Source organism: Apium graveolens, chromosome 1 (genome assembly GCF_009905375.1).
Source record: "Apium graveolens cultivar Ventura chromosome 1, ASM990537v1, whole genome shotgun sequence".
Classification (NCBI taxonomy): Eukaryota; Viridiplantae; Streptophyta; class Magnoliopsida; order Apiales; family Apiaceae; genus Apium; species Apium graveolens.
This window is the reverse complement of record NC_133647.1, coordinates 92,016,299-92,041,861: the sequence shown is the minus strand read 5'-3', so window position 1 is coordinate 92,041,861 and position 25,563 is coordinate 92,016,299. Positions and strand designations below refer to the sequence as shown.

The window sequence follows — 25,563 nt, the reverse complement described above, 5'->3', positions numbered from 1 at the left end:
ATTCTTGTAAGTTCATTAGATTAGTTTTACTTTCAATCATGTAATGTAATTGAAGACTCAAGAAGGCTATTCAATGGAGGTGATACAAAGAAGAAGACGAGGCATACAAGAAGTCTAAACAAAAAAGAAGAATTATGTAATAAATAGTTGTATTTATTTCCATCACCATATTAGATTGACCTTGATCTTTATCATGAGCTTGATAAAGATCACATTGGATGGGGCCATAACCAAACACATTTACTTTATTGCACTTTACATTTACTTGTTTATTTAATTTTATATATGAGATATATGCCTATGTTTATCATGCGATGATAGATTTAGGTGAACTTAAATCAATATAAGGCGTGCTCTAGAAAATCTAGAATATGAATCGTTTCTTGCCTTATCAATAAATATTATGAATACGATCATGAGATTCTTGTGTTTATGAAACACGTAATTGAATATAAATTTTCAATATTGAGAGAAAGGATGATTCTGTCAACAACAGATTTCTATCTGTAAGAAAGGGTTATTAAGTGACGCCTCTTGACAATGCTCCACCCGATCTGGGAATCATCTGATTATCGATTATTGATTTGAAATATTCAATTTAAAAGGAAGAATCTCTTTATAATATGATTATGATTGTAACGTAATATAATCCCTCTAAAATTAAATAATATCAAGTAGTAATTGGTCAATGACACAACGGGCTTGTGTCGGTCATAGCCTTCCAACATGGTAGAAAGTGGTTCTTATTTTTAAATCATTGTTGTTTCGTGCTACAGCCGAGGGCTTTGATTTCGAAATAAGAAATACTTGTCTATTACATAGAGATGTGTACATTGAATTAGAATCTAAAGGTCGGTAAGTGCCACAGCCGTGGGCCGTTGGAGACTGATTCAATTGTACGAAATGTTGGGTTAGACTTGACTTAGAATATTGAGTTTTTCGTGCCACAACCGTGACTTATTTATTCAAGAGGATAAAGTTATATTAGGGAATAACATAAGATGTAATTGACAAGAGTTGTCTGCCTATTGAACATCACATGACATTTTGTGCCACAGCCGAGGTAGTGTGATGGAATGTAAGATCCTTATTCCCACTAGCATTATGAATGCTTAATTTTCACTTAGGGGGTTGAAAAAATTAGATAAACTAGTGGGAGACACTTATGAATAAAGACCCGATTCATATAGTCTTTTGAAATGAAATTGAATATTTGCTAAGTGTTGTTATGTGTTTATCATTTACAGATTTACTATATTTGTCATGTCTTCTGCACTATCACTCCGGAGCATACTAGATGCTCACAAGTTGACTATTCCTAATTTAGCTGTTTATTTTCACTGTAACAAGTTGGGGCACTGGAAGAGGAACTGCAAGGTTTACCTTGCAGAATTGAAGAAGAAGGGTAGTGAGACTACCGCTTCTGATTCAGGCATGTTCATGATCGAAGTTAATATGTCACTAGGTCAAATTTCTACTTGGGTATTAGATATCGAATGTGGTTCTCATATTTGCAATTCGTTGCAAGGACTAAAGGGAAGTAGGACTCTTGAAAAAGATGAGGTGATTCTACGTATGGGCAATGGAGCAAGGGTTGCGGCCATATCTGTAGGATCATTTAGTTTACATATGCCTACGGGTAAGACTATTATTTTGAATAATTGTTATTATGTTCCCTCTATTATGAGGAATATTGTTTCTATTCCTATGTTGGATGTGGATGGTTTTTTATTTATTATTAAGAATAATGAATGTTCTATCCTTAGAGATAATGTTTTTTTTGGACGTGGCATTTTAAATAATGGTCTGTATGTATGTGACGTAGAGCATGATTTATTTCAGATTGAACAAACTAATAAAAGAAAACGAGATGATGAAAATATGACCTATTTATGGCACTGTAGGCTAGGTCATATTAGTGAAAATAGACTGCGGACATTGCATAAGGAAGGGTTACTTGACCCCTTTGATTTTGAATCATATCCTACATGCGAGTCTTGTCTATTGGGTAAAATGACCAAATCTCCATTTAGTGGACATGGAGAGAGGGCTGCAGATTTGCAATGATTGGTACACACAGATGTATGTGGACTAATGTCTACGCAAGTCATTGGTGGATTTTCGTACTTCATTACTTTCATAGATGATAGATCTAGATTCGGATATGTGTATTTGATGAAACACAAGTCTGAAGCCTTTGAAAAGTTCAAAGAATATAAACATGAAGTGAAGAAACAAATCAAATACAGTATTATAACTCTTCGATCAGATCGAGGTGGTGAATACTTGAATGGAGAGTTTCTAGATTATCTCAAAGAAAATGGTATAGTCTCCCAGTGGACTCCTCCATATACTCCACGGTTAAATGGGGTATCTGAAAGGAGAAATTGAACTTTGTTAGACATGGTTCGGTCCATGATGAGCTATGCGAATCTTCCAGTATTCCTATGGGGTTATGCATTGGAAACCTCAGCATATTTACTGAATAAGGTGCCTTCCAAATATGTTCCTCAAACACCATATGAGATATGGAAAGAAAGGAAGCTGAGTCTTAAACACGTTAAGATTTGGGGATTTCCAGCTTATGTCAAGAAAGTTGACTCAGATAAGCTGGAATCTCGATCCGTAAAATGTAATTTTGTGGGATATCCTAAAGAGACTTTGGGGTATTACTTTTACACCGATCATCGGGTGTTTGTCTCCAGACATGCTACCTTCTTGGAAAAGGATTTTATCTTTGAAGGAAACAGTGGGAGCAAAATTGAACTTGATGAAGTTCAAGAAGCACAAAGTACTACGGATCAAGTGGAAACACCTGTTCAGACTGAGCAACCTTCTGTGGAACAGCCCATTCGTAGGACAGGGAGAGTGTCTCGTCAACCTGAGAGGTATTATGGCCTTATCATTAAGAATAATAATGAGTTGTCAATCATTGATGATGACGACCCTGTGACCTATAATGAGGCTATGAGTAGTGTTGACTCAGAGAAATGGCATAGTGCCATGAAATCCGAAATGGAATCTATGTATATCAACCAAGTATGGACTCTGGTTGAGGCGCCTGAAGGTGTTAAGCCTATTGGGTGCAAGTGGGTATAAAAAAAAGATTGGAGCAGATGGCCAGGTGGAGACCTATAAGGCCAGGCTTGTGGCAAAAGGATTCAAACAAAGGCAAGGGATTGACTTTGATGAAAAATTTTTCACCTGTAGCCCTGTTAAAATAAATTCGGATTTTGCTTGCGATTGCTGCTTACTACGACTATGAGATCTGGCAAATGGACGTGAAAACGGCCTTCCTCAATGGGGAACTTGAGGAGGAAGCGTATATGACACAGCCAGAGGGTTTTCTTTCCAAGGGAAATGAACACCTAGTGTGTAAATTGCTGCGAACCATATATGGTTTAAGGCAAGCTTCTCGTAGATGGAACATCCGTTTTGATGAGACAATCAAAGAATTTGGTTTTATGAAAATCATAGATGAACCATGTGTCTACAAGAAGGTTAGTGGGAGCGCGGTAACATTTCTTGTATTGTATGTGGATGACATACTTCTTATAGGAAATGATATACCGATGCTACAATCAGTCAAAGTATGGCTATCAAAGAACTTCACCATGAAGGACTTGGGAGAAGCATCCTACATTCTCGGTATGAAGATCTATAGAGATAGATCTAGAAGAATGATAGGTCTTACCCAGGGTACATACATCCAGAAAGTGCTTAAAAGGTTTAGCATGGAAAACTCCAAAAGAGGTCTCATACCGATGAGCCATGGAGTGTCCCTTTCCGAAAAAATGTCTCCTAAGACACCTGAGGAAAGAGAGCGCATGAGTAAGATTCCTTATGCTTCAGCAATAGGATCTATCATGTACGTGATGTTGTGTACAAGGCCTGATGTTGCTTATTCAATTAGTGTGACGAGCAGATATCGGTCCAATCCAGGTGAAGACCACTGGAAAGCAGTGAAAAACATCCTTAAGTACTTGCGAAGGACTGAGGACATTTTTCTTATTTTTGGTGGTGAATCTGAGTTGAAAATAGAGGAGATGTCAATATCGAGAGAGTTGACACACATAACAACGTAGCAGACCCACTCACAAAGCCACTTTCTCATAGTCACTTTGATCATCATAAAGACAAGATGGGTATTAGATACCAGAGTGATTGGCTTTAGTACAAGTGGGAGATTGAAATAGATATGTCCTAAGTCCAATCATGTATGAGGATTTAGGAATAACTTTTATGTAATCTGTTTTTATTTCATTGATATTAATAAAAGACTTGTTTTGTTTTTATTGCGGGCTCTATCTATTTAAATGTTTAAATAAGATATACCACAGTTTAGAGTAAAGCTTTTTATGGATTGTGATGAGATCATAATAATGAGACCTAAAAGATGATAACTCTAAACTTAAATAGTCCTGGTCGTAGGATTACTAACTGGTAATTAATAATCCGCAAAGATCGGTACATACTATTCTTGCTTCATTATGAAGGATGTATGTTCTCAAAGACATTTGTGTGGTGACATTATAGCTAGTATGTAGGTGCTTATTATAGAATAAGTTCACTGAACATGACTCACACAGTTGAACAACTGATGGAGTTCACTCACGTGTCAGCAGTTGTTCACATAGTGGTAGTTGTACAAGTATCCTTAGACTTGAGGTCATCATAGTCATCTTGTGTACACTGAACTATGCTTGGGTTTAGTTCTTAGTCTCAAGGACAATTATAAGGGCTCTACTGGGTATAGAAATTTATACACGAATATAGTGTATGATCAATAAAGGATCTACCCCTTCCAGTGTAGGAAGAGAATGTTCAATGCTGATCCACTTATGTTAGTTCAGGAATCTCTAGCCAGAGTGAATGAAATTAGAAAGGTGTTTCTAATTTACATTAAATAGAACTAAGCATAGTGAATGGGAAAGCAAGTGATTAAATAAGATAGGTTTGACACAAGTTCCATGTCTTGTATTTAATCGTGACATTGCAGGGTAGAAGTAATTAATTGTACGGTAACTACTCACTGAATAGGTTCTTGGTATTCTAAGCAGTGAATTCGTATTATCTGGATAGTCGCGATATGCTGAGAAGTATCCCTCACGATGTAGAATAAATATGATTAATTAATTAATCATATTTAATGAATTAGAGAATTTATATAAATAATGATAAAATAGTTTTATTATTATTTATTTCTACTACCGGCTTAATATTGAACCTACAGGGTCATACCATAAAAGAGAATGTTTTAATGGTGGAGGCATTAATTAATAATGGCTGATAATAATTTATTTATGAAATAAATAATTAATTGGCAAATTTAATAATTGATTAAATGAGATTTAATTGATTGTAAATTAATTAAAAAAAAGGTTCTTAATATTATTAATTAAGAATTTAATTTTTAGAAATTAAATCAAGTGAGAGAATTATTTCTAAAGAGTTTAGAAAAAGGATTAATAATTAAAAGGTGTTTTAATTATTAGTGAGAATAATAAAGGGTTAATAATAATAATATTTTATGGAAAAATTTTCAGCTGAAAATTTTGCCTATAAATATACTATTATAAACCCTATTTTTTCCTAAACCAAAAAGATTTATAAAACTCTAATTCTTTCCATCTCCTCCTCCTTCATTACATCGTTTTCTTGGTGGATACCGGTGGAGTGCTTCACACTTGAGGAGCAGCTGCTAAGGATCTCCGTTCATCATTTTTGGATCGCCATTAAAGACCTCCATCTTTCCATTAATGTAAAGCTTCTTAAGATAAACATACTGAACTACGAATTAAATATTATTTTTCGCATGGATCCTGCGGAGGGTTTCGGTTTTTTTTAAGATTAAATTTACGTTTTCGCTGCGTTTATGTGCTAAAAACCCTTCACTTATGATATCATCATCTCCTTTAAAACTCGAACTGTGCAAGATGAGCCCACACCTCGACAGTTCCATCCTATTGCATTCATTGTTGATGGCTGGCTTGCCTAGCAAGCTCAGCCGGACTAGTTTGTGTGGAAACTGAGAATTCCTCGCTGGAAATATCAGCTCCTCCATGTTTCTGACTTGTCTGAACAAAACTTGGGTTTTGGCCCATATCAATCTCCATAATACCCAGCCCATTATCTAAACCCCTCATTCGCTTTCGGTCTTCCAATTGGATAACTTCACTATCCTCCTCATTTAACTCATACAAGATATTTGAAGTAGTTGAAAATCCCTTGAAAGTAGCCTCCTTTAGTTTCGCCTTATCCTTGCCCTTATCATTTGATTCTGTTCCAACTACTTGCCTATAATTGCTCATCACCTTTATCTCCTTACCTTTTTTTGAAAAAAATCCCTCGCAAAATTCTCCCCACCAATCCTGGACTCCCACGTGTCATCATTCTCCTCCCTCAGCCACTTGCTTTGTACCTGCCCTGCCACCCTATGCGACGGCGCATGGAGCCAGCTCCCTCATTCCTTCCCACCCTCAGCATCTCCATTTCCTGCATAATTTCTACATAACCTATCCGTATGGCTGACTATACCACATGTAAAACAGAACTCTCCCAATCGCTCATATTTGCACAGAACTGTGAATTCCTGTCCATCCTTCTTTATTATTTTCTTCTTTCTTTTGATATGCTTCCGTACATCAAGTTTGATACGAACCCTCATGCAATCACGCCATATCGAAGCACTGTTATTTGCATCATACTCCAAGAATTCTCCAAAAAAAATCCCAAGCTGCTTTCCCACCAACTCCAACATATACCCTACGGGGAGATTATGAAGTTGAATCCAGATACTCAGGAAATGCGGTTTCACATCCACTGGGTTTTGACCTGCTTTCACTTCTTCTAACGCCAGCATCACATTTTCAAACGACCATGGACCACCATTTTGGAACCATTGTTTATCATCTTTCGTGTAGAACTGAAATAAGAATGGACCTTGACCAATCTCCTTAATTGGTCCAAGTCTGGAATCGCTTGTCCCAAAATTTATTAGAATAAATACATGCCTCACCACCGAATTAGTTAAAAAAAAGACCGACTAGGAAATTAGGGAATTCTTTATTTGATATCATTCCTTTAGAGCATCTCTAGAGGTTAACAAAGGGTTGCCAAATCTTATGTGACATGGCACCTTGATTGTCATCCTATTGGAGTTATATGTTTGCGAAGAGATTGCCTACCAACATTGTCAAAACTTGACAACTTCCTAAAATGATTAAAATACATATACAAATGTAAAAAGTTTATATCAATAATGTCTTTTTTAGTTTATGATCATTTACAATTTAGTTCAAGGGACCATATAGGTAATAATTAAAGTTTGCTAACTATTGAGTAGAATGTTGTCAAATTGATATAAAATTGAATGAAAATAAAATATTAATATATATGATGATTTGACAAAGTTGGCAAGTCGCTTCAGAACCTTATTAGAGATGCCCAATCTCCAGAAACTAAATTCTTTCTTTAAATTACCTCCGTACAAAAGGGTCAGCCGCTAAAACTTGAAAGATTTGTTCACCAAGTCCCCACAAAATCTCATTCACTTACAATCCAACCTTATATTCTCTATACACACAATACAATATATGTATCTTTAGTGTTATCTTCTTCTTCAACTCAAAAAGATTGAAACTTTTCCAAGAATCATTTGGTTTCTTCAACTATGGGACCCTGTTCTAGAATCCTCTTCCATGGCAAGAAAATGGGTTCTTTTAATTTCATATCTGCTGCAAAATTTGATCATTTATTCAGCAAAATTCCATCAAATTTGGGTCAACATAGAAACTTTCTTAAGGACCCAGATGGGGTTTTGGGGTTTAGGCAAGTCAAGAACTCAAATCTTGGGCCTAATTGTGTTCAGGAATCCAGGGTCTTGGTTGGTTTGATTTGTAGAGGTTTAGGGAGTGTTAGGTTTAATTCGACAAGTGTCGAAAGTCGAGTTAATGAGAATAGTTTTGAGAGGATTTATGTGCAAGGTGGATTGAATGTGAAGCCATTAGTGGATGTAATTGATAAGGATGAGAATTTGGTTGGTAGAGATGAGGAGTCTAGGGTTGCATTTGAGGTGGAAGGGAAGAAGGATGTTGGGGTTTCGGTGAATTTCGATGAGGGTGAGGTGGTTGTAAGTAGTGGTAGAGTGGAGACAGAGGCTGAGAAGGAGGCTTGGAAGTTGTTGAGGGAAGCTGTTGTTTCGTATTGCGGGAGTCCTGTGGGAACTTTGGCTGCGAATGATCCTGGTGAGAAGTTACCATTGAATTATGATCAGGTGTTTATACGGGATTTTGTTCCGTCTGCACTTGCTTTTTTGCTTAAGGGGGAAGGGGAGATTGTTAGGAACTTTCTCCTTCATACATTGCAGCTGCAGGTTATAATAATTTTTTTTATAAAAATCTCGAGACCTGTATGTGTGTTTTTGCCCTTACACATACTCCAGTGCCTGTACATGTGTCTCAGTCTGTATATGCTATGCTTTATTAGGAAATATCTGGTACTTTTTGTCTGCGCAGACTGCGGAAGTAGACATTGTTTTCTCTTACCTGTGATTGAGCTTACCTTTGCATTAAATTGCATGTTAGTCTTAGGTTCCATGTTCCAATACTCTGAAGTTTTATACATAAGCAATAGTCTATCTCTATCTTTAAATGCATTATGACAAAATATGTTTTATATCGTTAACTCAAAAGCCATACTATACAAATCAAACATGCTTATGGAACTACTTTTTATTTTAATTGCAACTGGGCTGTAAGAAGACTGTTAGCTATAAACGGATCTTGTATAGCTGCAACTAAGATTACCATATATGAGTCCATTTGGCCTGCAATATCTGAGACAATTTTAGTTGTATTGGACCTTTTTTTGTGATTCAGCTATTAATTCCCCCCACCCCCCAGTTTTATTCAAGAAAGTAATTTTATTTATTTTATCTATGTTGAGCTTGCATTGTAATTAGAACCACTGATTTAGTGTTAAGTATATGTTGCTTTTTCATCATGCTATAATTGGTGTTTCTATCTGTGCATATTTATTCCCTTTATCATTTTGCAGAACAAACGGTGGTTCCTTGTGTTTAAAAGTATTGGATTATTTTACCTTATGAGTCAATGGTTGTCGAGAGACATTCAGATCATAACCTTCCTGTTAAATATATGATCCTATTGGGGCCTTCCTCTAACACCTTAAGGTTTTAGATGAGCTGGTTACTCAACGTGGTATCAGAGCTTAGCCTAGCGGGAGAACTAAAGTTCGATTCTCAGCCACCCCCAATATTCTCACAATTTATTGTGGACACTAAAGACAATTAATACCCTAAAGATGGGTGTTTGTGTTCCACTCTTCGACCCATAAAATGGGCTTTCGAGTGAGGGGGAGTGTTAAATATATGATCTTATTGGGGCCTTCCTCTAACACCTTAAGGTTTTAGATGAGCTGGTTACTCAACACTTCCTGTATTCTTAATGATTCCCTTGTTTTTCATACACAGAGTTGGGAGAAAACGGTGGACTGCTACAGTCCTGGGCAGGGGCTGATGCCCGCAAGTTTCAAAGTTAGAACTGTGCCTCTTGATGAAAACAAGTATGAAGAAGTATTGGACCCAGATTTTGGGGAGTCGGCTATTGGCCGTGTTGCACCTGTTGACTCTGGTACGTTTACTTTGTTGGTGTGTAGCTCCAAAAAAAGAATACATCAATAAGGAATACAAAGTGTATTGAATTATATGTATGTGTCTCACTGTGTTTATATATGAATTGCTCTTTTCTTTTCCGAAAACCTTAAAATACAAAGATAAAGTGCTAGCTTAATATTTTAAACCTGATGGGGTGAGTTAAAGTCCTCGACTGTGCAGCTTGTCTTTGATCATTTAATTAATACTGCTTTTCTTTTTATTTTCATTAGTAAGATACATCACTTGTAAAGATTATAACTCGATACTCATATGTATCTTTAAAATTTTAGTGGGTCAAAGTATTAATATTAGTTCTTGAAATTGATTTGTACAGGGTTATGGTGGATTATTTTGCTGAGAGCTTATGGGAAGATTACTGGTGACTATGCATTACAAGAAAGGGTGCATGTCCAGACAGGCATAAAGCTGATTTTAAATCTATGTTTGTCTGATGGGTTTGATATGTTCCCTTCTTTGTTAGTGACTGATGGGTCCTGCATGATAGATCGAAGGATGGGTATTCATGGTCACCCCCTAGAAATTCAGGTGAGCTGAGTTGTCATATGATATAGAGCTTGATAATAATTACCGAGTCTTGTTCTGTAGATACTGTGATGTTTCCCACTTCAAAATTTTAAACATAACTAGATTTTTACATTTGCCACATGTAGCATATATATGACTATTAACGCAAGGCTCTCTCGCTACCACACTTGGGCATTTCAGGGATACTGTGTAGAAACTTAGACTGTGCCTGTTTCAGAGCTTACGAAACACTGTAGGAGTGTAGTTGTACACCACAAATTGAATCATAATACCGTACTTTATTTACTTTTCATAGTAACGGTTTTTACTATCTCCAAGCAAGTTATTCCTATCAAGCAGAGATGCTGCAGCTTTTTTAGAAACTAACACACTTGAGATATTACCAATTTTTTGGTATCATCTGGTCCAGTGTATTAGAATCAGTATTACTTCAATTTAGACCCCATTCCAGTTATGCGTGGTAATGGGATTTCTTGGTTATGGTATATGCTAAATCCACTCTGCACATAAAAAGTGTTACTTGCATGAATTATATTTCGTTTCGGTAGTAGGATGCTCTTTATAGATTGGATATTATTCTGTTGTTTTAACTTGGAAAAATATATTTTTTTTGTGATGTGCCTTTTTTTAGGGACACTTTTTCTGAACTTTCTATAATTTGTTATATCGTGTGATAGTAAACTGGAGGAAAGTTTTATCTCTATCTAAAGATTTCTAGATATATATATCATAGAAACAAATGAGTACTATGCTACAAATATTCTTAAAATAAGTATAAATATCAAACTAGCTTATTAATATTTTTGTTCTTGATTATGAAAAGCTAAAATTTGGTAATTAATATGCTGTCTTGCATTATTTCTTAGCCTTAATTGGTGCTCATAGAGTCATAGTCACTTGAATAATGCTTTGTATATGTCATTTATTTATGACGTGTACTAACCTGTGTCTACACTCTACAACTCTGAAGCAGTTAAAATTATATAGAGGCCTGTTCCAGTTCCACTACAGAATCACCCTATACTATTTGCTCAATATATGTTATCCAATTTTTTATCTGCAGTCCTTATTCTACTCGGCTTTAAGGTGCTCTCGAGAAATGCTTACTTTAGATGATGGATCCAAGAATTTGGTGAGAGCCATAAATAACAGACTCAGCGCATTGTCATTTCATATCAGAGAATATTACTGGGTAGACATTAAGAAAATCAATGAGATATACCGCTATAAGACGGAGGAATATTCCACAACTGCTACCAATAAATTTAACATCTACCCTGAGCAAATTCCCAATTGGCTAATGGATTGGATTCCTGAGGAAGGTGGTTATTTAATCGGCAATCTACAGCCAGCTCACATGGATTTCAGGTTCTTTACTCTCGGAAATTTATGGTCCATTGTTTCATCTCTGGGAACTCCTAAGCAGAATAATTCTATTCTAAATATGATTGACGCCAAATGGGATGATCTTGTTGGGCATATGCCTATGAAGATATGTTATCCTGCATTGGAATTTGAAGAATGGCGCATCATCACTGGCAGTGACCCCAAAAATACGTGAGTTTGATTAACTCTTTACTCTCTTTATATTGTATGTGCCTATTTTGCAAAAAAAAATAAAAATGCATCTACTGTGGAGTTGTAAAAAATATTTTATCACTTTGGTGCTTCATTCTTGTTAATACCTCAGTATTGTTAACCTTTGCAGACCTTGGTCATATCATAATGGTGGATCATGGCCCACACTTCTATGGCAGGTAAATTTTAATGAATATCTTTTTTCTAGATTCTCAAAGGTGTTGTACATTTGGCAATCTGCATATCTCCATTACGAACCCCTAGGAATGGCCTCTTTATGATAATAAATAAGGGTAAAGCTGTCTATATCACGAACTTTTTGTACTGCTGAGTCGTTCACTCAATACGACCATATTCCCCAGTTCGTGTTGTAATCTAGTATGCCTTCCATTTCATTTATATTGGTCACATGTCTTAATTGACTTGTCCTGAAAACATTGTCCACGCATTCCAATCAAAGTAATTAAAAACTTTCATATCTTTTTGTCAATAGATGATTTAAACTCAATTAATAATTTATAATTTTTTATTAAGAGAAACTTTGAAATTAAAAAAACAAGAATTTGATTGCTAAAAGGTGGATTTTGGTTATGAGGTTTAACTGGGTTGCCTTCAGAAATGAGGAGACCCTCTGGGAAAATGACCTTTTTGTAAACTCGCTTAGTAAGCTGACACACTCGCAGGTAACTTAATAATTAAAGAAATGAGACCAGTAAAAAACTCTTAGCTCCACTTAATGAGCATGCTTCTTTTAGTACTGGTAGAGTTTGCCTCCGAACAGAAGCTGAAAATTTGACATTATTGAGTTCAAGTCCTTGCATTAAATAAGGGGGGAGTTTCATAAAAATATTGTTGGAGATAAGTAGAGTAATTATTACTGCACACTTTAAAAATGCTAAAGTCTAAAATGCTATATATCTTTGCCTTCCAGTTCACTCTAGCATGTATTAAGATGGGAAGAACAGAACTAGCTTGGAAAGCTGTTGACTTAGCTGAGAAAAAGCTTCCTGCAGACCATTGGCCTGAATATTACGACACAAGAAATGGAAAGTTTGTTGGAAAACAATCTCGGCTGTATCAAACTTGGACCATTGCTGGATTTTTAACATCCAAAATGCTCTTGGAGAATCAGGAAAGAGCTTCACTTCTTTTCTGGGATGAAGATTACGAACTTCTTGATATATGTGTTTGTGGACTTAGTAATTCTGGCCGGAAGAGGTGCTCTCGATTTGCTGCCAGGTCTCAAATCCTTGTGTAGTGAGAGCCAATCACCATGTAAGTTAACACATCTTATATTACTGTACAGCTAATAATAAAATAGCACCCCAAATACAGATAGAATTTTAACACTATTATCTGTGATAACAAGTAGAATACAAAATTGTTATCAGATTAAGCAGATGGGGTGATTTGAGACGAAATCTTCAGATACAAAATGTATACGCCAGAGCTGCTGAAACAGTTTATAGATCCCCCATGATGCATTATTCATGCATTATGATTATAGAATATATACAATTGCTTATACCTGTGATTGGGACTTTTGGAATTTTGTTGGCGTGGATTAGAGTAGGTAGATAGAATCATGCAAATAAATAGTAGTACAAAAATTTTAAATATTTGGTCTTTAGTAAAACTACCCTACACTACACCTGTCACCGGCTGTGTTCATTTTTAATATATATTATTTATTAAAACTTAAATTTATTATTCACATATAAGTAAATTAAAATTTTGATTATATATATTTTAGAATTTTATTAAATTTGTATTTATTAAAATATAAACAAAAATATTGAAACTCATGCATCGCATGAGTTTTTTTTAGCTATTATTTTTAAATCAAATTTTAACATTTATAAAACTAAAATAATTTCAATAAGATGTTACAATTATATTACAATTGAAATTATTATCTGAAAATGGAAAATTATCTAACCGTCATGGTCTGGTCACTTGATATGTTTACTCAGCCCCGGGATGTTTAATTTATAGTTATATTTTAAAAATGCTTAATCCTCTGTTTAGGCACAAAATTAAAAAAAAACTATATAAATATTTCTAGAACGTTCGCCTAACATAGAATGCAAACATTTTTCTTCAAATTTACCTAAAAAGTTTGACAAATACTGAATGGAAGTGTTTTAAATTTAAATTTCTTTAGATCATTCTTTTATCTAAAATGTTGGCCTGAAGTAAAATCGATGTGATTTATAATTAAATTTCTCAAAAATATTCACATAAAATCAAAAGGTTTAACTAAAACGTTTTTAATTTAAATATTTATACGTGACATATAACTGAAACCTTTTATTCAAACTTACTTAAAATATCTTATTTTGATAATTATTCACTTATCTAAAATGTTCGGCTAATGTGAAATTATTTTTTGTATTCAAATTTCACAAACATATTCATAAAATCAGACGGTTTAATAGCATGAAATTAAAATATTTTTATTTAAATAAATTTCCTGAACGTTCACCTAACATAGAACTTAAACAATTTATTTTAATTTACTTGGATCATTGACAAATAATGAATCGAAGTGTTTTATATTCAAATTTTTAAATCATATGCCCGCCATAAAACTATATTCAAATCCAAAAACAATCATATAAATCAAAACCTTATATAGCATATATTAAAACAATTTTATTGAAATATTTGTCCTCCGTTTGTCAAACGTAGAATTTAAACATTTTATTCATATTTACTTCAAATTTTTGGCAAACATAGATTCAGATTGTGCTGAATAATATTTAAATTTCTTTAAATCATCCACTTCCTAAAACTCACCTAACGTGATGGGATTTGTGTTATAATTTTCAAACTAGCGGTAGCGGTAAAAATGAATAATATATTTTTATAAATTTAATTACATTTCATAAAAATTTAAATAAATAAATATGCAATGAAAATGAGATGACATAAAGGTCATCACTATTACTGTATTTTTTTATTTTTTTCCTTTTCAAACATATAGGCAACTTGGGTGGCGAAAATTTATTTTTATCGTAAAGTTCGATTCTCGCTCATCCCGATAATTTTGATATTAGATACTTAGTTTAAGGTAGATTAACCTATCCACTAAAAAAATTAAAACTACACTAATATAACAAAAATACTTGTAGTTGTAATTGTTTATAGGGATATGCATTGTGTGATTTCGAGATGAGTAAGTGCTATCCGATCCCCAGACCCTCCCTACACCCCGAACGAAAATTCTATTCATTTCCGGTCATCACCCGAATGGGAAATTCTGCGAGAATTCTGGATATAATCATGTATTTTTATTTTTAATTTTTTTAAAAAAATCTACTAATTCGTATTATACAAAAACATTAGTAATATCTCATATTTTTAAAATCAAATCATATTAAAATTGATTTACAATATAAAAAAATGATAAATTAATATTTAGACAAATATCTTAAATTATAATATAAAAAAGTTGATCAACAAAGTTTTAGATTAATTTAAGAATAAAATAACATTTCATTAATATTTTTATAATAATTAATTTAATATAATATATAGATATGTAGTTTTATATATATATATATATATATATATATAATCGGGGTCGGGGAAATGGGGCGGGGAGACACTAATCCTAAACTCCCCCGACCCTCGAAATTTTATAAAACCTTCCTCGTTGCTAGGCCTGCCGCCGAAAACTTCTCGAAATCCCTGACCCGAACAGGCTGGATGACGTTAATTCCCATTCATATTTATTTCGTTGAGATTAAAAAAATAAAGAGTGAAAAAAAGAGAGCAGATTCATTACTAATCCATCTCAATTCTCAATTATTAAAACTTAGGTTAACTAAGCGTCTAAATTAATAAGAGTTTAAAATATTTAAAACTAATAAAAAATTAATATTCTCTGTTAGAAGATAATAATAAATGAAGTACACTCAGAAAAATATCATGATAAAAAATAAATTGGGTGTAAAAATAAATGTTGTCTAATTTAATAAAACTTTCGGCACTAATTTTCTTATTTTACAAATATACTTAATACAAGTAATGAAATGTACTATATTTAATATAATATTTATATTATATCAAATTTTAGTATTTTATTTTTCCTCTGCTCGACTAACCCAATTTATTGTTCTAAAACTCGAACGTTTTAGCCAAGATATTGACCGAGTACACATAATTGAACTTATTCATGAGCTGATTTTTCTTTAGTCGAATAAAACCCGATTTTGAGTCTAACTCGGGTCAAACTTGTATCTACTCAGATTAAATATTAAAAAGTCTAAAAATAAATAGAAGGTAAGAAAAATATTGAACCAACACAGTTACCTAATTATTTAAGAGTCTTACAAAATCTACTTACTCATCTCGTTGTGTAATTTATATATGTCCGATTTTATACAAAATTAACATTTTTATCTCCGTAATGAATTATAATTAATATTTTTCTGTTATGTAGGAGTATGTATATAATAATGATAAGAATAAGAGTAATGCATATTATTTTGATTGGTTTCATCTTTAAAAGTAATATATAATTTTTTATATGATACATATCTATAATAATGGTATCTCCAATCACATCTTTATATGTCATATTACTTCATTTTTACTCTATATATGAAGTTACGGGGCTCCAACGATGAATTACCCTATCTTTATAAATAAAGAAAAGTACCGTGCAATTTCAAATTTGGAGTTATACTGTAGATATGAAGATATTGGTTTTATAATAAACCCTCTCAAATGTTTCTATATCATGTAGGCCCAACTCTCTGTGTATTTTAAAATTATTTAATTACTATACACAGTGATTAAGTAGATTTAAAGTAAAATTTGAAAGAATGACCGGAGAGGTAATGGTAATATAAGTAAAAGAAATGTGAAATCTGAAAATAAAGTTATTTTAAAATAGAGCAATGTTTGGAGATGACCTAATGAATTAGTTTTTAAAATTAAAATTTTAATATATTTAATTTTTTAGTCAAAGTACTCATTCCAAGTACTCCCGGATTAAACCGAATACTTTGGACTCGACAATCACATAAGTCAAATTGAATAAAACAGAATTATGATTTTTTGAAAACAAATCCAAAATGTTTAATTTTATAAAATATATTTTAAAACATAATTGATATGTGCGTGTGTGTCTAACTACAAAATTTAAATTGCAACTATATAATTATATAAAATATTATTGTATTTCCTCAAAAGTTAAAATTAAAAAAGGAGAAAATATAATTTTTTAAACAAAACTTTTAAAATAAAATCAAAATTCATTATAGCACCATGGTTCTAAGATAAAATTTAGTCACAAGTTTGATTCTCGTATATTTGATTTTTTTCTGATTACTCATTCCAAGTATTTCCGGATTAAACCGAATTCTTTTGACTCGATAAACACACAAGTCAAACTGAATTAAATGAAATTATGATTTTTTGAAAATAAATCCAAAAAAGTATAAAAAAAATTTATTTTATAAAATATATATATATATATATCATAACAATTACAACATAATTGATATATATATATATATATGCTTGTCTAATTATAAAATTTACATCACAACTATATATTTGTATAAACTAACATTTTATTCACTCAAAAGTTAAAGTAATAAAAAATAAAATTTGATAAAAGGAGAGGATATGGCTTATCTAATAAGAAATTTAATTTGAACTCAAATAGTTATGTAGCTTGATGGTAGGGATATGAAATTTGTGAGTAACAAGTAAGGGGTTCAATTCTTATTGGATACCACAATTATATTTATTTTTAACAAAAATTATGTAAGAGTGGCACTTTTATAATTTTTCAAAAGAAAAGGGTAAAATTGTGATTTCACAGCCATTAAAATGACTCTTTTTGCCCTTGGTTGACATATAATATATAGTAAGAGATTTTATTAAATCATTTACTTCTTAAAACTTTGGCTGTAAAATGGGCGGCATTTGTGTGTTCAAATTTCCCAAAGACATTGGCATAAAAATCAAAACGTGAGTACAACTCATATCATCATTATTAATGTATTATGTTATTATTATCGTTAATTTCTCACTCATTAATTTACACTAATTCTTTATGAGTATCTATTCTAACAAATTTCGGGGTGAGTTAGAATTGAACCCAGAACCTGAGATGACAATAAATAAGACCTTAATCACTTGAACTATTTCATCTTCCTCAATTCGACTACTATTTAATTCTCCTTTTAGATCATTTTTTTCCAATACCGACCAAAGTTGGAGAAAAACATGGACGAGCCCCCGTACAAAAACCCATGTCTAGGCCTAGGGGTGTGCACGGGTCGGTTCGGTTCGGTTTATATCAAAAACCGTTACCGAACCGTACATGTCGGTTCGGTTCGGTTCGGTTTCTACTTATTAACCGTAACCGAACCGTTCGAAACGGTTTTTTCGGTTCGGTTAATCGTTTGTCGGTTTCGGTTTTTATCGGTTTTTATTTTAACTAAAAACTATTTTACAAATTTAAATAATAATGATTTTTAAGATACTATAACTTAAAAAGTAAAATAAAAATTGATACACTTTCTATTATCACAAAATTACATACGAGTTTATATTGAAATGCTAATTACTGTTACAATGTCACTCACTGTATATAGTTTTAATATGTATATAGAAGTAATACATTAATATGTATATAGAAGTAATACAGAGAGCATTCAGGAGTAAGACTAAAAAACTTCAACACGCAGGGCATTAGAATTAAATTAAAGCTTCTGCTAAACAGTAAAGGTATTAAATATCCTCCGCTGCATTACTAATTATATTAGGTCTTATATATTAAATTATGTATTATATATAATTATATTATTTATTATTTAATTATATAATATTATATAAGCGGTTCGGTTTTTCGGTTCGGTTATAGGGATAAAACCATAACCGTTATCAAACCGTTCCATCGGTTCGGTTCGGTTACGGTTTTTTTCGGTGAGGTTTTTCGATTTTTCGGTCCGGTTTCGGTTTTTCGATTTTTGTTTGCTCACCCCTATCTAGGCCCCCTATTCTTATAAGAAAAAACTGTTCTAATATAGCAATATTTTTATAAGTAAATTGTAATTTGTGTACCTGAAATTTGCTGAATTTGCACTTTGTGTATTTGTATTTTAATATCTAGTAGAAAGCATGCCAAAGTTGCCAGAATGCTGCAATTAGCATACCTTCGTGAACTTTGTGTTAGCGCCGTCTATGAGCAAATAATAAATGTGCCAAATAGGAGGGCAATCCAGTCATTTCCTAAGGAAGTAAAGTGTATCTGTACGAATGGCAAGAAAAAAAATAAAAATATTAATTTATATTCTTCGGCGAATGATAATGGTGAAAATTAATTAATTTAAAATAAAATTCAAAGACATTCACTTACAACAATTTTAAGATCCAATAATTATATATTTAACGGTTTTTTCATCAATGTTTTTTTAAATTATTTTGGGGCTTAATTTTACAAGTTTTTTTAGAATATGATTTTCTTAATTTTTTTTGCAATTTTTTTTTTCAAATTTTTTATTGGTTAGCGATACGATTTTTGGAAAAAAAAATTGTACCTCGATACAACCAACCTCAATGGTAATCAAATGAAATCTCGAATACAACCAAATATAAATTTAATTATGTTTCAGAAAAAGTAAAAAAAAAAGTTGCATCTCTTATTTGTTGCAACCGAATTTTTACAAATATTTTCAGAATATAATAAAAATTAAAATTAAAATAAATTTGTTTTTTATAATCTCTTTTTTTAATCATTATAATTCTATTATTTTGAATTTTTATTAAAAAATGTTAAAATGTTGGGAGAGTAGAAAATATTTAGAATGGAAAAGGGAAGAGGGTGTATTAGATAATTTTTTTCTCTGTCTCTTTTTAATCTGTCTTTGTATCTTGGGATTCAATAAATGATTTGCCGTGCTCAAATTTTCTAATGTCATTCTTTCAAACAAAAATTGAACAAGAACAAAATAAATTATCCCTGAAAGTAGACACGAAAAATTAGTTTCATGCGAGTCTGGTGTTACTTTTGGTTTTATTATTAGGTACACAATACACAAAATTAAAATATACGAAATAAATAAAATTTAAATAAATTATTAAATTATATGAACATATATCTTCAAATAATATTTTACATATATTATTATATAAAATATATCCAAATTTAAATTTTGAAAGACTTAACCACACTTGATATTTTATTACTTATTAATTTAAAACTCGACTACTAAAAATTTAATATTTAAATATATTTTTTATTTTTTTTTTATTTCTAATTAAAATTAAAACTATATAAAAAAAGACACGAAATAATAAACACGAATACGAAACGCATACTTAACGAGTTGGATTTAGAATAGATATTCGTAACACGAAATACGAAATTATACTCCAAAAAAATATACGAAGCGAATGAATTATCAGCTCTAACCAAAGCAAACAATGAGAAGAACAATTACCAAATAAACAACATAATCAATTACAAAAATAGTGTTGAAAACAAAAGAAGGCATATATATGTATTTGCTTTTACATAATGAATATATAAAAGTATATAATAAAAATACTGAATATCTTTATTATTAGAAATTATCAAAAATACTATTTTTAAAAGTTTTTTTTGCGACTTTACCATCTTATAATTTTTTTTTTGTAAAAATACGGAATCAACAAAAATTAAGCTGATATGCAACTAGTTGAATCGATTTTTTTTATTGCATGTAATTGCAGAAACTCGTAAAAGTTTGCATTAAGTGATTCCAGTTAAAAAAAAATCGTATTTTTGCTTAAAAAATTTAGAAAATAGTATGTTTGTAAATAAAAAAGTATTTTTGCAATTTTTTTATAAAAATGACAATTTTTTTTGCAAAAAAATTTAGACTCGGGTATTTTTAAAAAAAAACATTCTTATTATTATTATATTGATAAAATAATTATATTAATTGCTCAAACTATACATATATATACACACACCTACAATGAGCTTCATTTTATAAATTTAAGTTTTAAAACTATTTTCTTTATGTCCTAATATATTTTTATAATATTGAAATCATTTTTAAAGTTTAAATTTAAAGGTCTATATTTGTGTATTCGTCTCTGCCAAATACATATACGGGACAGGGGGAGATGACTTGTTTGCCCCGCTTTTTTCTTCATTTTTTAGAACACATTAACAGAATTAACTCCCATTTAATGGAAGTACATATTTTGCATGATTTTCAAAACTCTAGTATGCATTTTGCTAGATAGTGAACTTTGGGTAATCAAAGTGCATTTTTTCTAAACTCTAGGTACCCAATCTGCTTTTTACTCTATTTTTATCATTCTTGGCCTCTCGCAACTTACCTTCTCTCTTTCTCTCCGAAGGGAAATAGTATGGGTAACAAATTAGTTCCCAAAAAAGTTACAAAATACCATATGTAAGGGTTATGAAAATGGACCCCCAATTTATATCAAAAACACCAATAAAATCAATTCATTCTGGCACATCAGCCATGACACATCATTTTATAATAATTTTTTTGTACAATTTTTTGTGCCTTAGCATTACTCCTCTCTCAAACCCCTGAAAACACACAAATATATCTCTGTCTCTCTCTCTCAAGCACACTCAATGTCTGATCTAAACGCATACTTCAAGAAAGGCGCGGAAATCGAGATGAGCAGTAACGACCCAGACTTTCGAGGCTCATGGTACACAGGAACAGTCATAAGTCGATCAAGAACGAAGAAAAACAACATTGTATACATCCAATATCACACACTGATGAATGAGAAAGACGAGACAAAGCCCTTGAGAGAGGAAGTTGATATAGTACACTTAAGGCCACCTGCACCTCTAGAAACGAGCCGGGGTTTTAGCTTTGGTGAAGAAGTTGATGCTTTTCATAATGATGGTTGGTGGGAAGGTGTTATTACTAGGGTTAATGATGCTGTTTATACCGTCTACTTCAGAGCAACTAAAGAGGAGTTGGATTTTCACAAGGAGGAGTTGAGGCTTCATAGGGAGTGGGTTAACTTAAGGGTGTGTGGGTCCCTCCTTTGGAGATTGATGACGGTGATGAGGTTTGATTCTCTTTTGGTTTTTATTGTTTAATTTTTTTAACATGTATGCATGCGTGTGGGTTATTTTGTGATCTTGATCTTAAGGTGTTTTTTTGAACTTGTTTGTGTTGATGCTGAGTTTGCGGGACCCACTTTGAAGGACTGATGGAGGAGGACTGGTTTATGTTTGGATATTGGGTTTGTAGAAACTTGGTTCTGTTGTTTTTTTTTTCTTTTTTTCGAGATTCTTTCTTCTGAAAAGTACATACACATTCATGTATATATTGTTGATGTTCAAGATGTGGATGTGTAATTTGGCAAAAAAAAGAAAAAAAAATATGGATTTGTAGTTTGGTGGGATGAGTCAACATTGGAAAAATTAGATCTTTTTTTTTGTTGTTCTGTAAAAAGGAATGGTCTTTTTTGTTTCATTTTGGGTTATTATTAGATTTTGATTTATAAATAGATAGAATATGTACTTGCAACTTTTTTAGGATCTTTGTTTCTTGTGGTCATTGGATGTCAATTTAAACTCGTGTTTGACATGCATACCATGTTAAACGGATTTTCAGAAGAAAATGGCTCTTCATGGATCATTATGCATTTTTTGTTGTTGTTTCACTGTTGTGACTTTGCGACTAAAACTGGGTGTTTATCATTAAACAGTTGCACAAATATGCTTATTTTTTACTCTAATATGTCCATTATGATCTTTAGTTTCATTAATTATGAGATGTTAATGTTAATTCTCATGATAATATTCGCCAGATATCAATGTTATTTAGTCTGTTGTATGCATGCGTATGTTCAGTTTTATTTTAATATCTTATTTATTATTGAGATTGTAAAATGTACAGTAATTTGTTTTGTTCTGCTTTGTTTGAGAAATGAATTAATTTCTCTTGTATCTGATGATATTAAGAATTGGAGATGAATTTCGAAGACATTAAATAAAGTAGAAGCAACTTTGGTAACAAGTTAATGAGTCAATTCTAATGCTAACACAGTTTGTGTCGTGTGGTGTTGTAAATGCCTGATAAATATTGCACGAACAATTAAGTATCTTTCACGAGTTGTCAAGGTTAATTGAATCTTTGAGGGACATTGTTTGGTAGTTATTTTTGAGTATATTGAAACTTTGAGCTTTTAGTTGATATTGTAATGGTAATCAAATGGTTGTAGAGTATGGGATTTGTCTAGTTTTTCTCCCGTGAAGTGTTCTAAATAAGTACTTCTACCTAGGTTGCTGAGAGAACTTAAAGCGCTTAGTCTTGAAGCTTGAATTTTAGTGGTAATCTCAGGGGTCCTAGGTTATGTAAGCTCTGTGGAAATTTTATTTGCCATCAGGGACCGTGCGTCCGTGCCATGATTAAAACATTGAGGACGGAATTTCTTATAATCCTATAAACTAAATGTATAATCTACATTTGTGTGTGCGTGCATATTACTAATTTAAAACTCCGAAAACTTTAAAATAATAAAAACCCTTTATGTATACTCTGGTTTCTGTATTTGAACTTTTTTTTATCTTTAAATACCATTAATTCTATCAAATATTCAGAAATTATATGTCAAATTTCGGAGGGGCAAATTTACATTTCCTTAAAAAATTCAAAATATGAATACTATAATATAAATAATAATTTTATAAAAGTCCGGGGTTTTGGTGTGTAGTGACAACATCCTACCCCCTTATCACCGTGTCTGATTGCCATCATGAGAAGTAGTTGATGTGTCACTTATGCTGTAATATTTTCAGTCTTTACTTTTTATTATTTGATCATGATGACCATGCATAATTTTTGAATTTATCTGACAGAGTGCATCAAATACAAATGTAGAAGAACCTTTCAGCAGCACTGTGAAAAATCTTGGTAATGGGACAATGGTTGAACTGATTAGTGGTAATTCAAATATAGAAGAGCCTTCCAAAAATATTGAGAAGTTTTGTAAAGGGACATTGGTTGAAGTGACTAGCGATGTGGATGGATTGCAGGGTGCTTGGTTTGCTGCAACTATCCTTGACAAATTAAGTAATGATGAATACACGATCGAGTATCAGACTCTAGCAGATGATAGTGGCTCAGAACTTTTAAAAGAGAAGGCCAATGTCAAGCACATACGACCCTATCCACCCGAGACTGCAGAGGTGGAATATTTCAGAGTTCTTCAAGAAGTTGATGCTCTTTACAATGATGGTTGGTGGGTGGGTGTGATTACCAAAGCAATGCAAGGAAAAACTTATTTCGTCTATTTCAGGGCAACTAATGAGGAAATGGAATTTAAACAATCTGATTTGAGGCCACATCAGGATTGGATTAATGGGAATTGGGTCATGGCACAGGTATGACTTTTATGCTTTCACGGTAGACATCTCTGAGTTTAATTCTTATAGTATTTGTATCAGTCTGTTAAGCTGATTCCATTCTCCTTGCAGGCATTGAAGTTATAATTCTCAAAGGGATGCAACTAGTACATTCTTATAATGCAACAAGTAGATGTGGAAAGATTTTCAGTGCTGTACATTCTTTTAGCCATGGTTAGAAACTACATGTGATCTACTCTCTATGTTAAACTAGTGGTATTAGAATGTAGTTCTGCTCTGCTGATGTGTACCTGAGTTGCTGGATGGAAAATTGGTAGTTGGCATGTGGTCATTTGCTCTGGCTTTGTAATGTACAATACTACAATGTGTAGCCACTTTGGGAGTAAACCATGACATCTCTTCTCTTCTTATATATAATACATGGGGAGGGTCGCTAACAACAGTTTGCAAGAGAACCCCTACAACAAACAGTTTTATAGTTTGTTGGATGGTATATCCAATGACTATTATTAAAAAAATTAGTCACAAGTACGGCTGACATTTTCAGGGGCATAGTTGGATTAACCATCCAACAACGGCTATAAATATATAACTAGTTGACAAAATTGCACTTGCGGTGACCTTAATAATATTTTTTTCTTGAAAAAATCAAACAAAAATTATTTAGAAAAAAGGTAAACTATAACAAAAATTATATTTATATAATTTCTAAACTGATTTTGTGTCATGCTTTATTAAGCCAACACCTGTTTCATAAATTTTTATATGAATTAGAAAAAAATTAATAATATGTAATAATAAAAATTTAAGTACCGATCACTCCTCCAAACTTCGGTTATTTATAATTTAATAAAATTACTAATAGCTCGAGTATGATAACCTCGCTTCACGGAGACCTTATTATATTTTTTTTAAAAAAATTTCATACAAAGTTTATTTCAGAAAAGAATATAAACTATAACAGAACAATTTTTTATATTAACCACGTGTCACATTTTATTAGGCCAATACTGTTGTAATAAATATAAATATAAATTTGAAAATGTTAATAAAATATTGAAATGTAATGATAAAATTTAACTATCGACCACCCTTCCGAACTTCAATGATCAGTACTAATTTCGCGAATATCATATCCTCGCATTGGGCGGCCTTATAATATATTTTTTAAATAAATATTTATTTAATAAAACTTATAGAATATAATAAAATAACTTTTTTACATAATTTATTATAATAATTTGATACCACGTTTTATTAGGTCGACGCCTGTTGTAATAAATGTGTATATAGATTAAATATATGATTATATGTACTGACCAGATCTTCAAACTTCGATTATTTACAATTTTACTAACTTTGTACGCAATGCACGGGATGAACA

General features: G+C 32.1%; 3 protein-coding genes across 5 annotated transcripts; all 3 read left to right on the top strand.

The window, feature by feature from the left end:
* The first annotated feature begins 7,506 nt into the window (after positions 1-7,506).
* LOC141665074 (alkaline/neutral invertase A, mitochondrial-like) lies at positions 7,507-13,329 on the top strand. Of its 2 annotated transcripts, none has more exons than XM_074471059.1 (6): positions 7,507-8,374; positions 9,494-9,653; positions 10,011-10,222; positions 11,286-11,779; positions 11,931-11,979; positions 12,732-13,329. In XM_074471059.1, exons 1-6 carry the CDS (start codon positions 7,673-7,675, stop codon positions 13,056-13,058), a joined length of 1,944 nt encoding a protein of 647 aa, XP_074327160.1. In that variant the 5' UTR covers positions 7,507-7,672; the 3' UTR covers positions 13,059-13,329. The 2 variants fall into 2 exon arrangements, with proteins under 2 accessions (XP_074327160.1, XP_074327167.1); XM_074471066.1 differs by having other exon boundaries at positions 8,117-8,380; positions 9,454-9,653.
* An 8,093-nt stretch (positions 13,330-21,422) lies between these two features.
* On the top strand, positions 21,423-22,019 carry LOC141686171 (protein AGENET DOMAIN (AGD)-CONTAINING P1-like). Its single transcript, XM_074491242.1, has 2 exons — positions 21,423-21,874; positions 21,959-22,019. The coding sequence occupies exons 1-2, from the start codon at positions 21,423-21,425 to the stop codon at positions 22,017-22,019; spliced, it is 513 nt and encodes a 170-aa protein (XP_074347343.1).
* Positions 21,744-24,602, top strand: LOC141720231 (protein AGENET DOMAIN (AGD)-CONTAINING P1-like). 2 transcript variants are annotated; one of them, XM_074522584.1, is made up of 3 exons: positions 21,744-21,874; positions 23,673-24,197; positions 24,291-24,602. In XM_074522584.1, the coding sequence occupies exons 2-3, from the start codon at positions 23,739-23,741 to the stop codon at positions 24,303-24,305; spliced, it is 474 nt and encodes a 157-aa protein (XP_074378685.1). In that variant the 5' UTR covers positions 21,744-21,874; positions 23,673-23,738; the 3' UTR covers positions 24,306-24,602. The 2 variants fall into 2 exon arrangements, with proteins under 2 accessions (XP_074378685.1, XP_074378680.1); XM_074522579.1 differs by lacking the exon at positions 21,744-21,874 and having other exon boundaries at positions 22,828-24,197.
* The last annotated feature ends 961 nt before the right edge of the window (positions 24,603-25,563 follow it).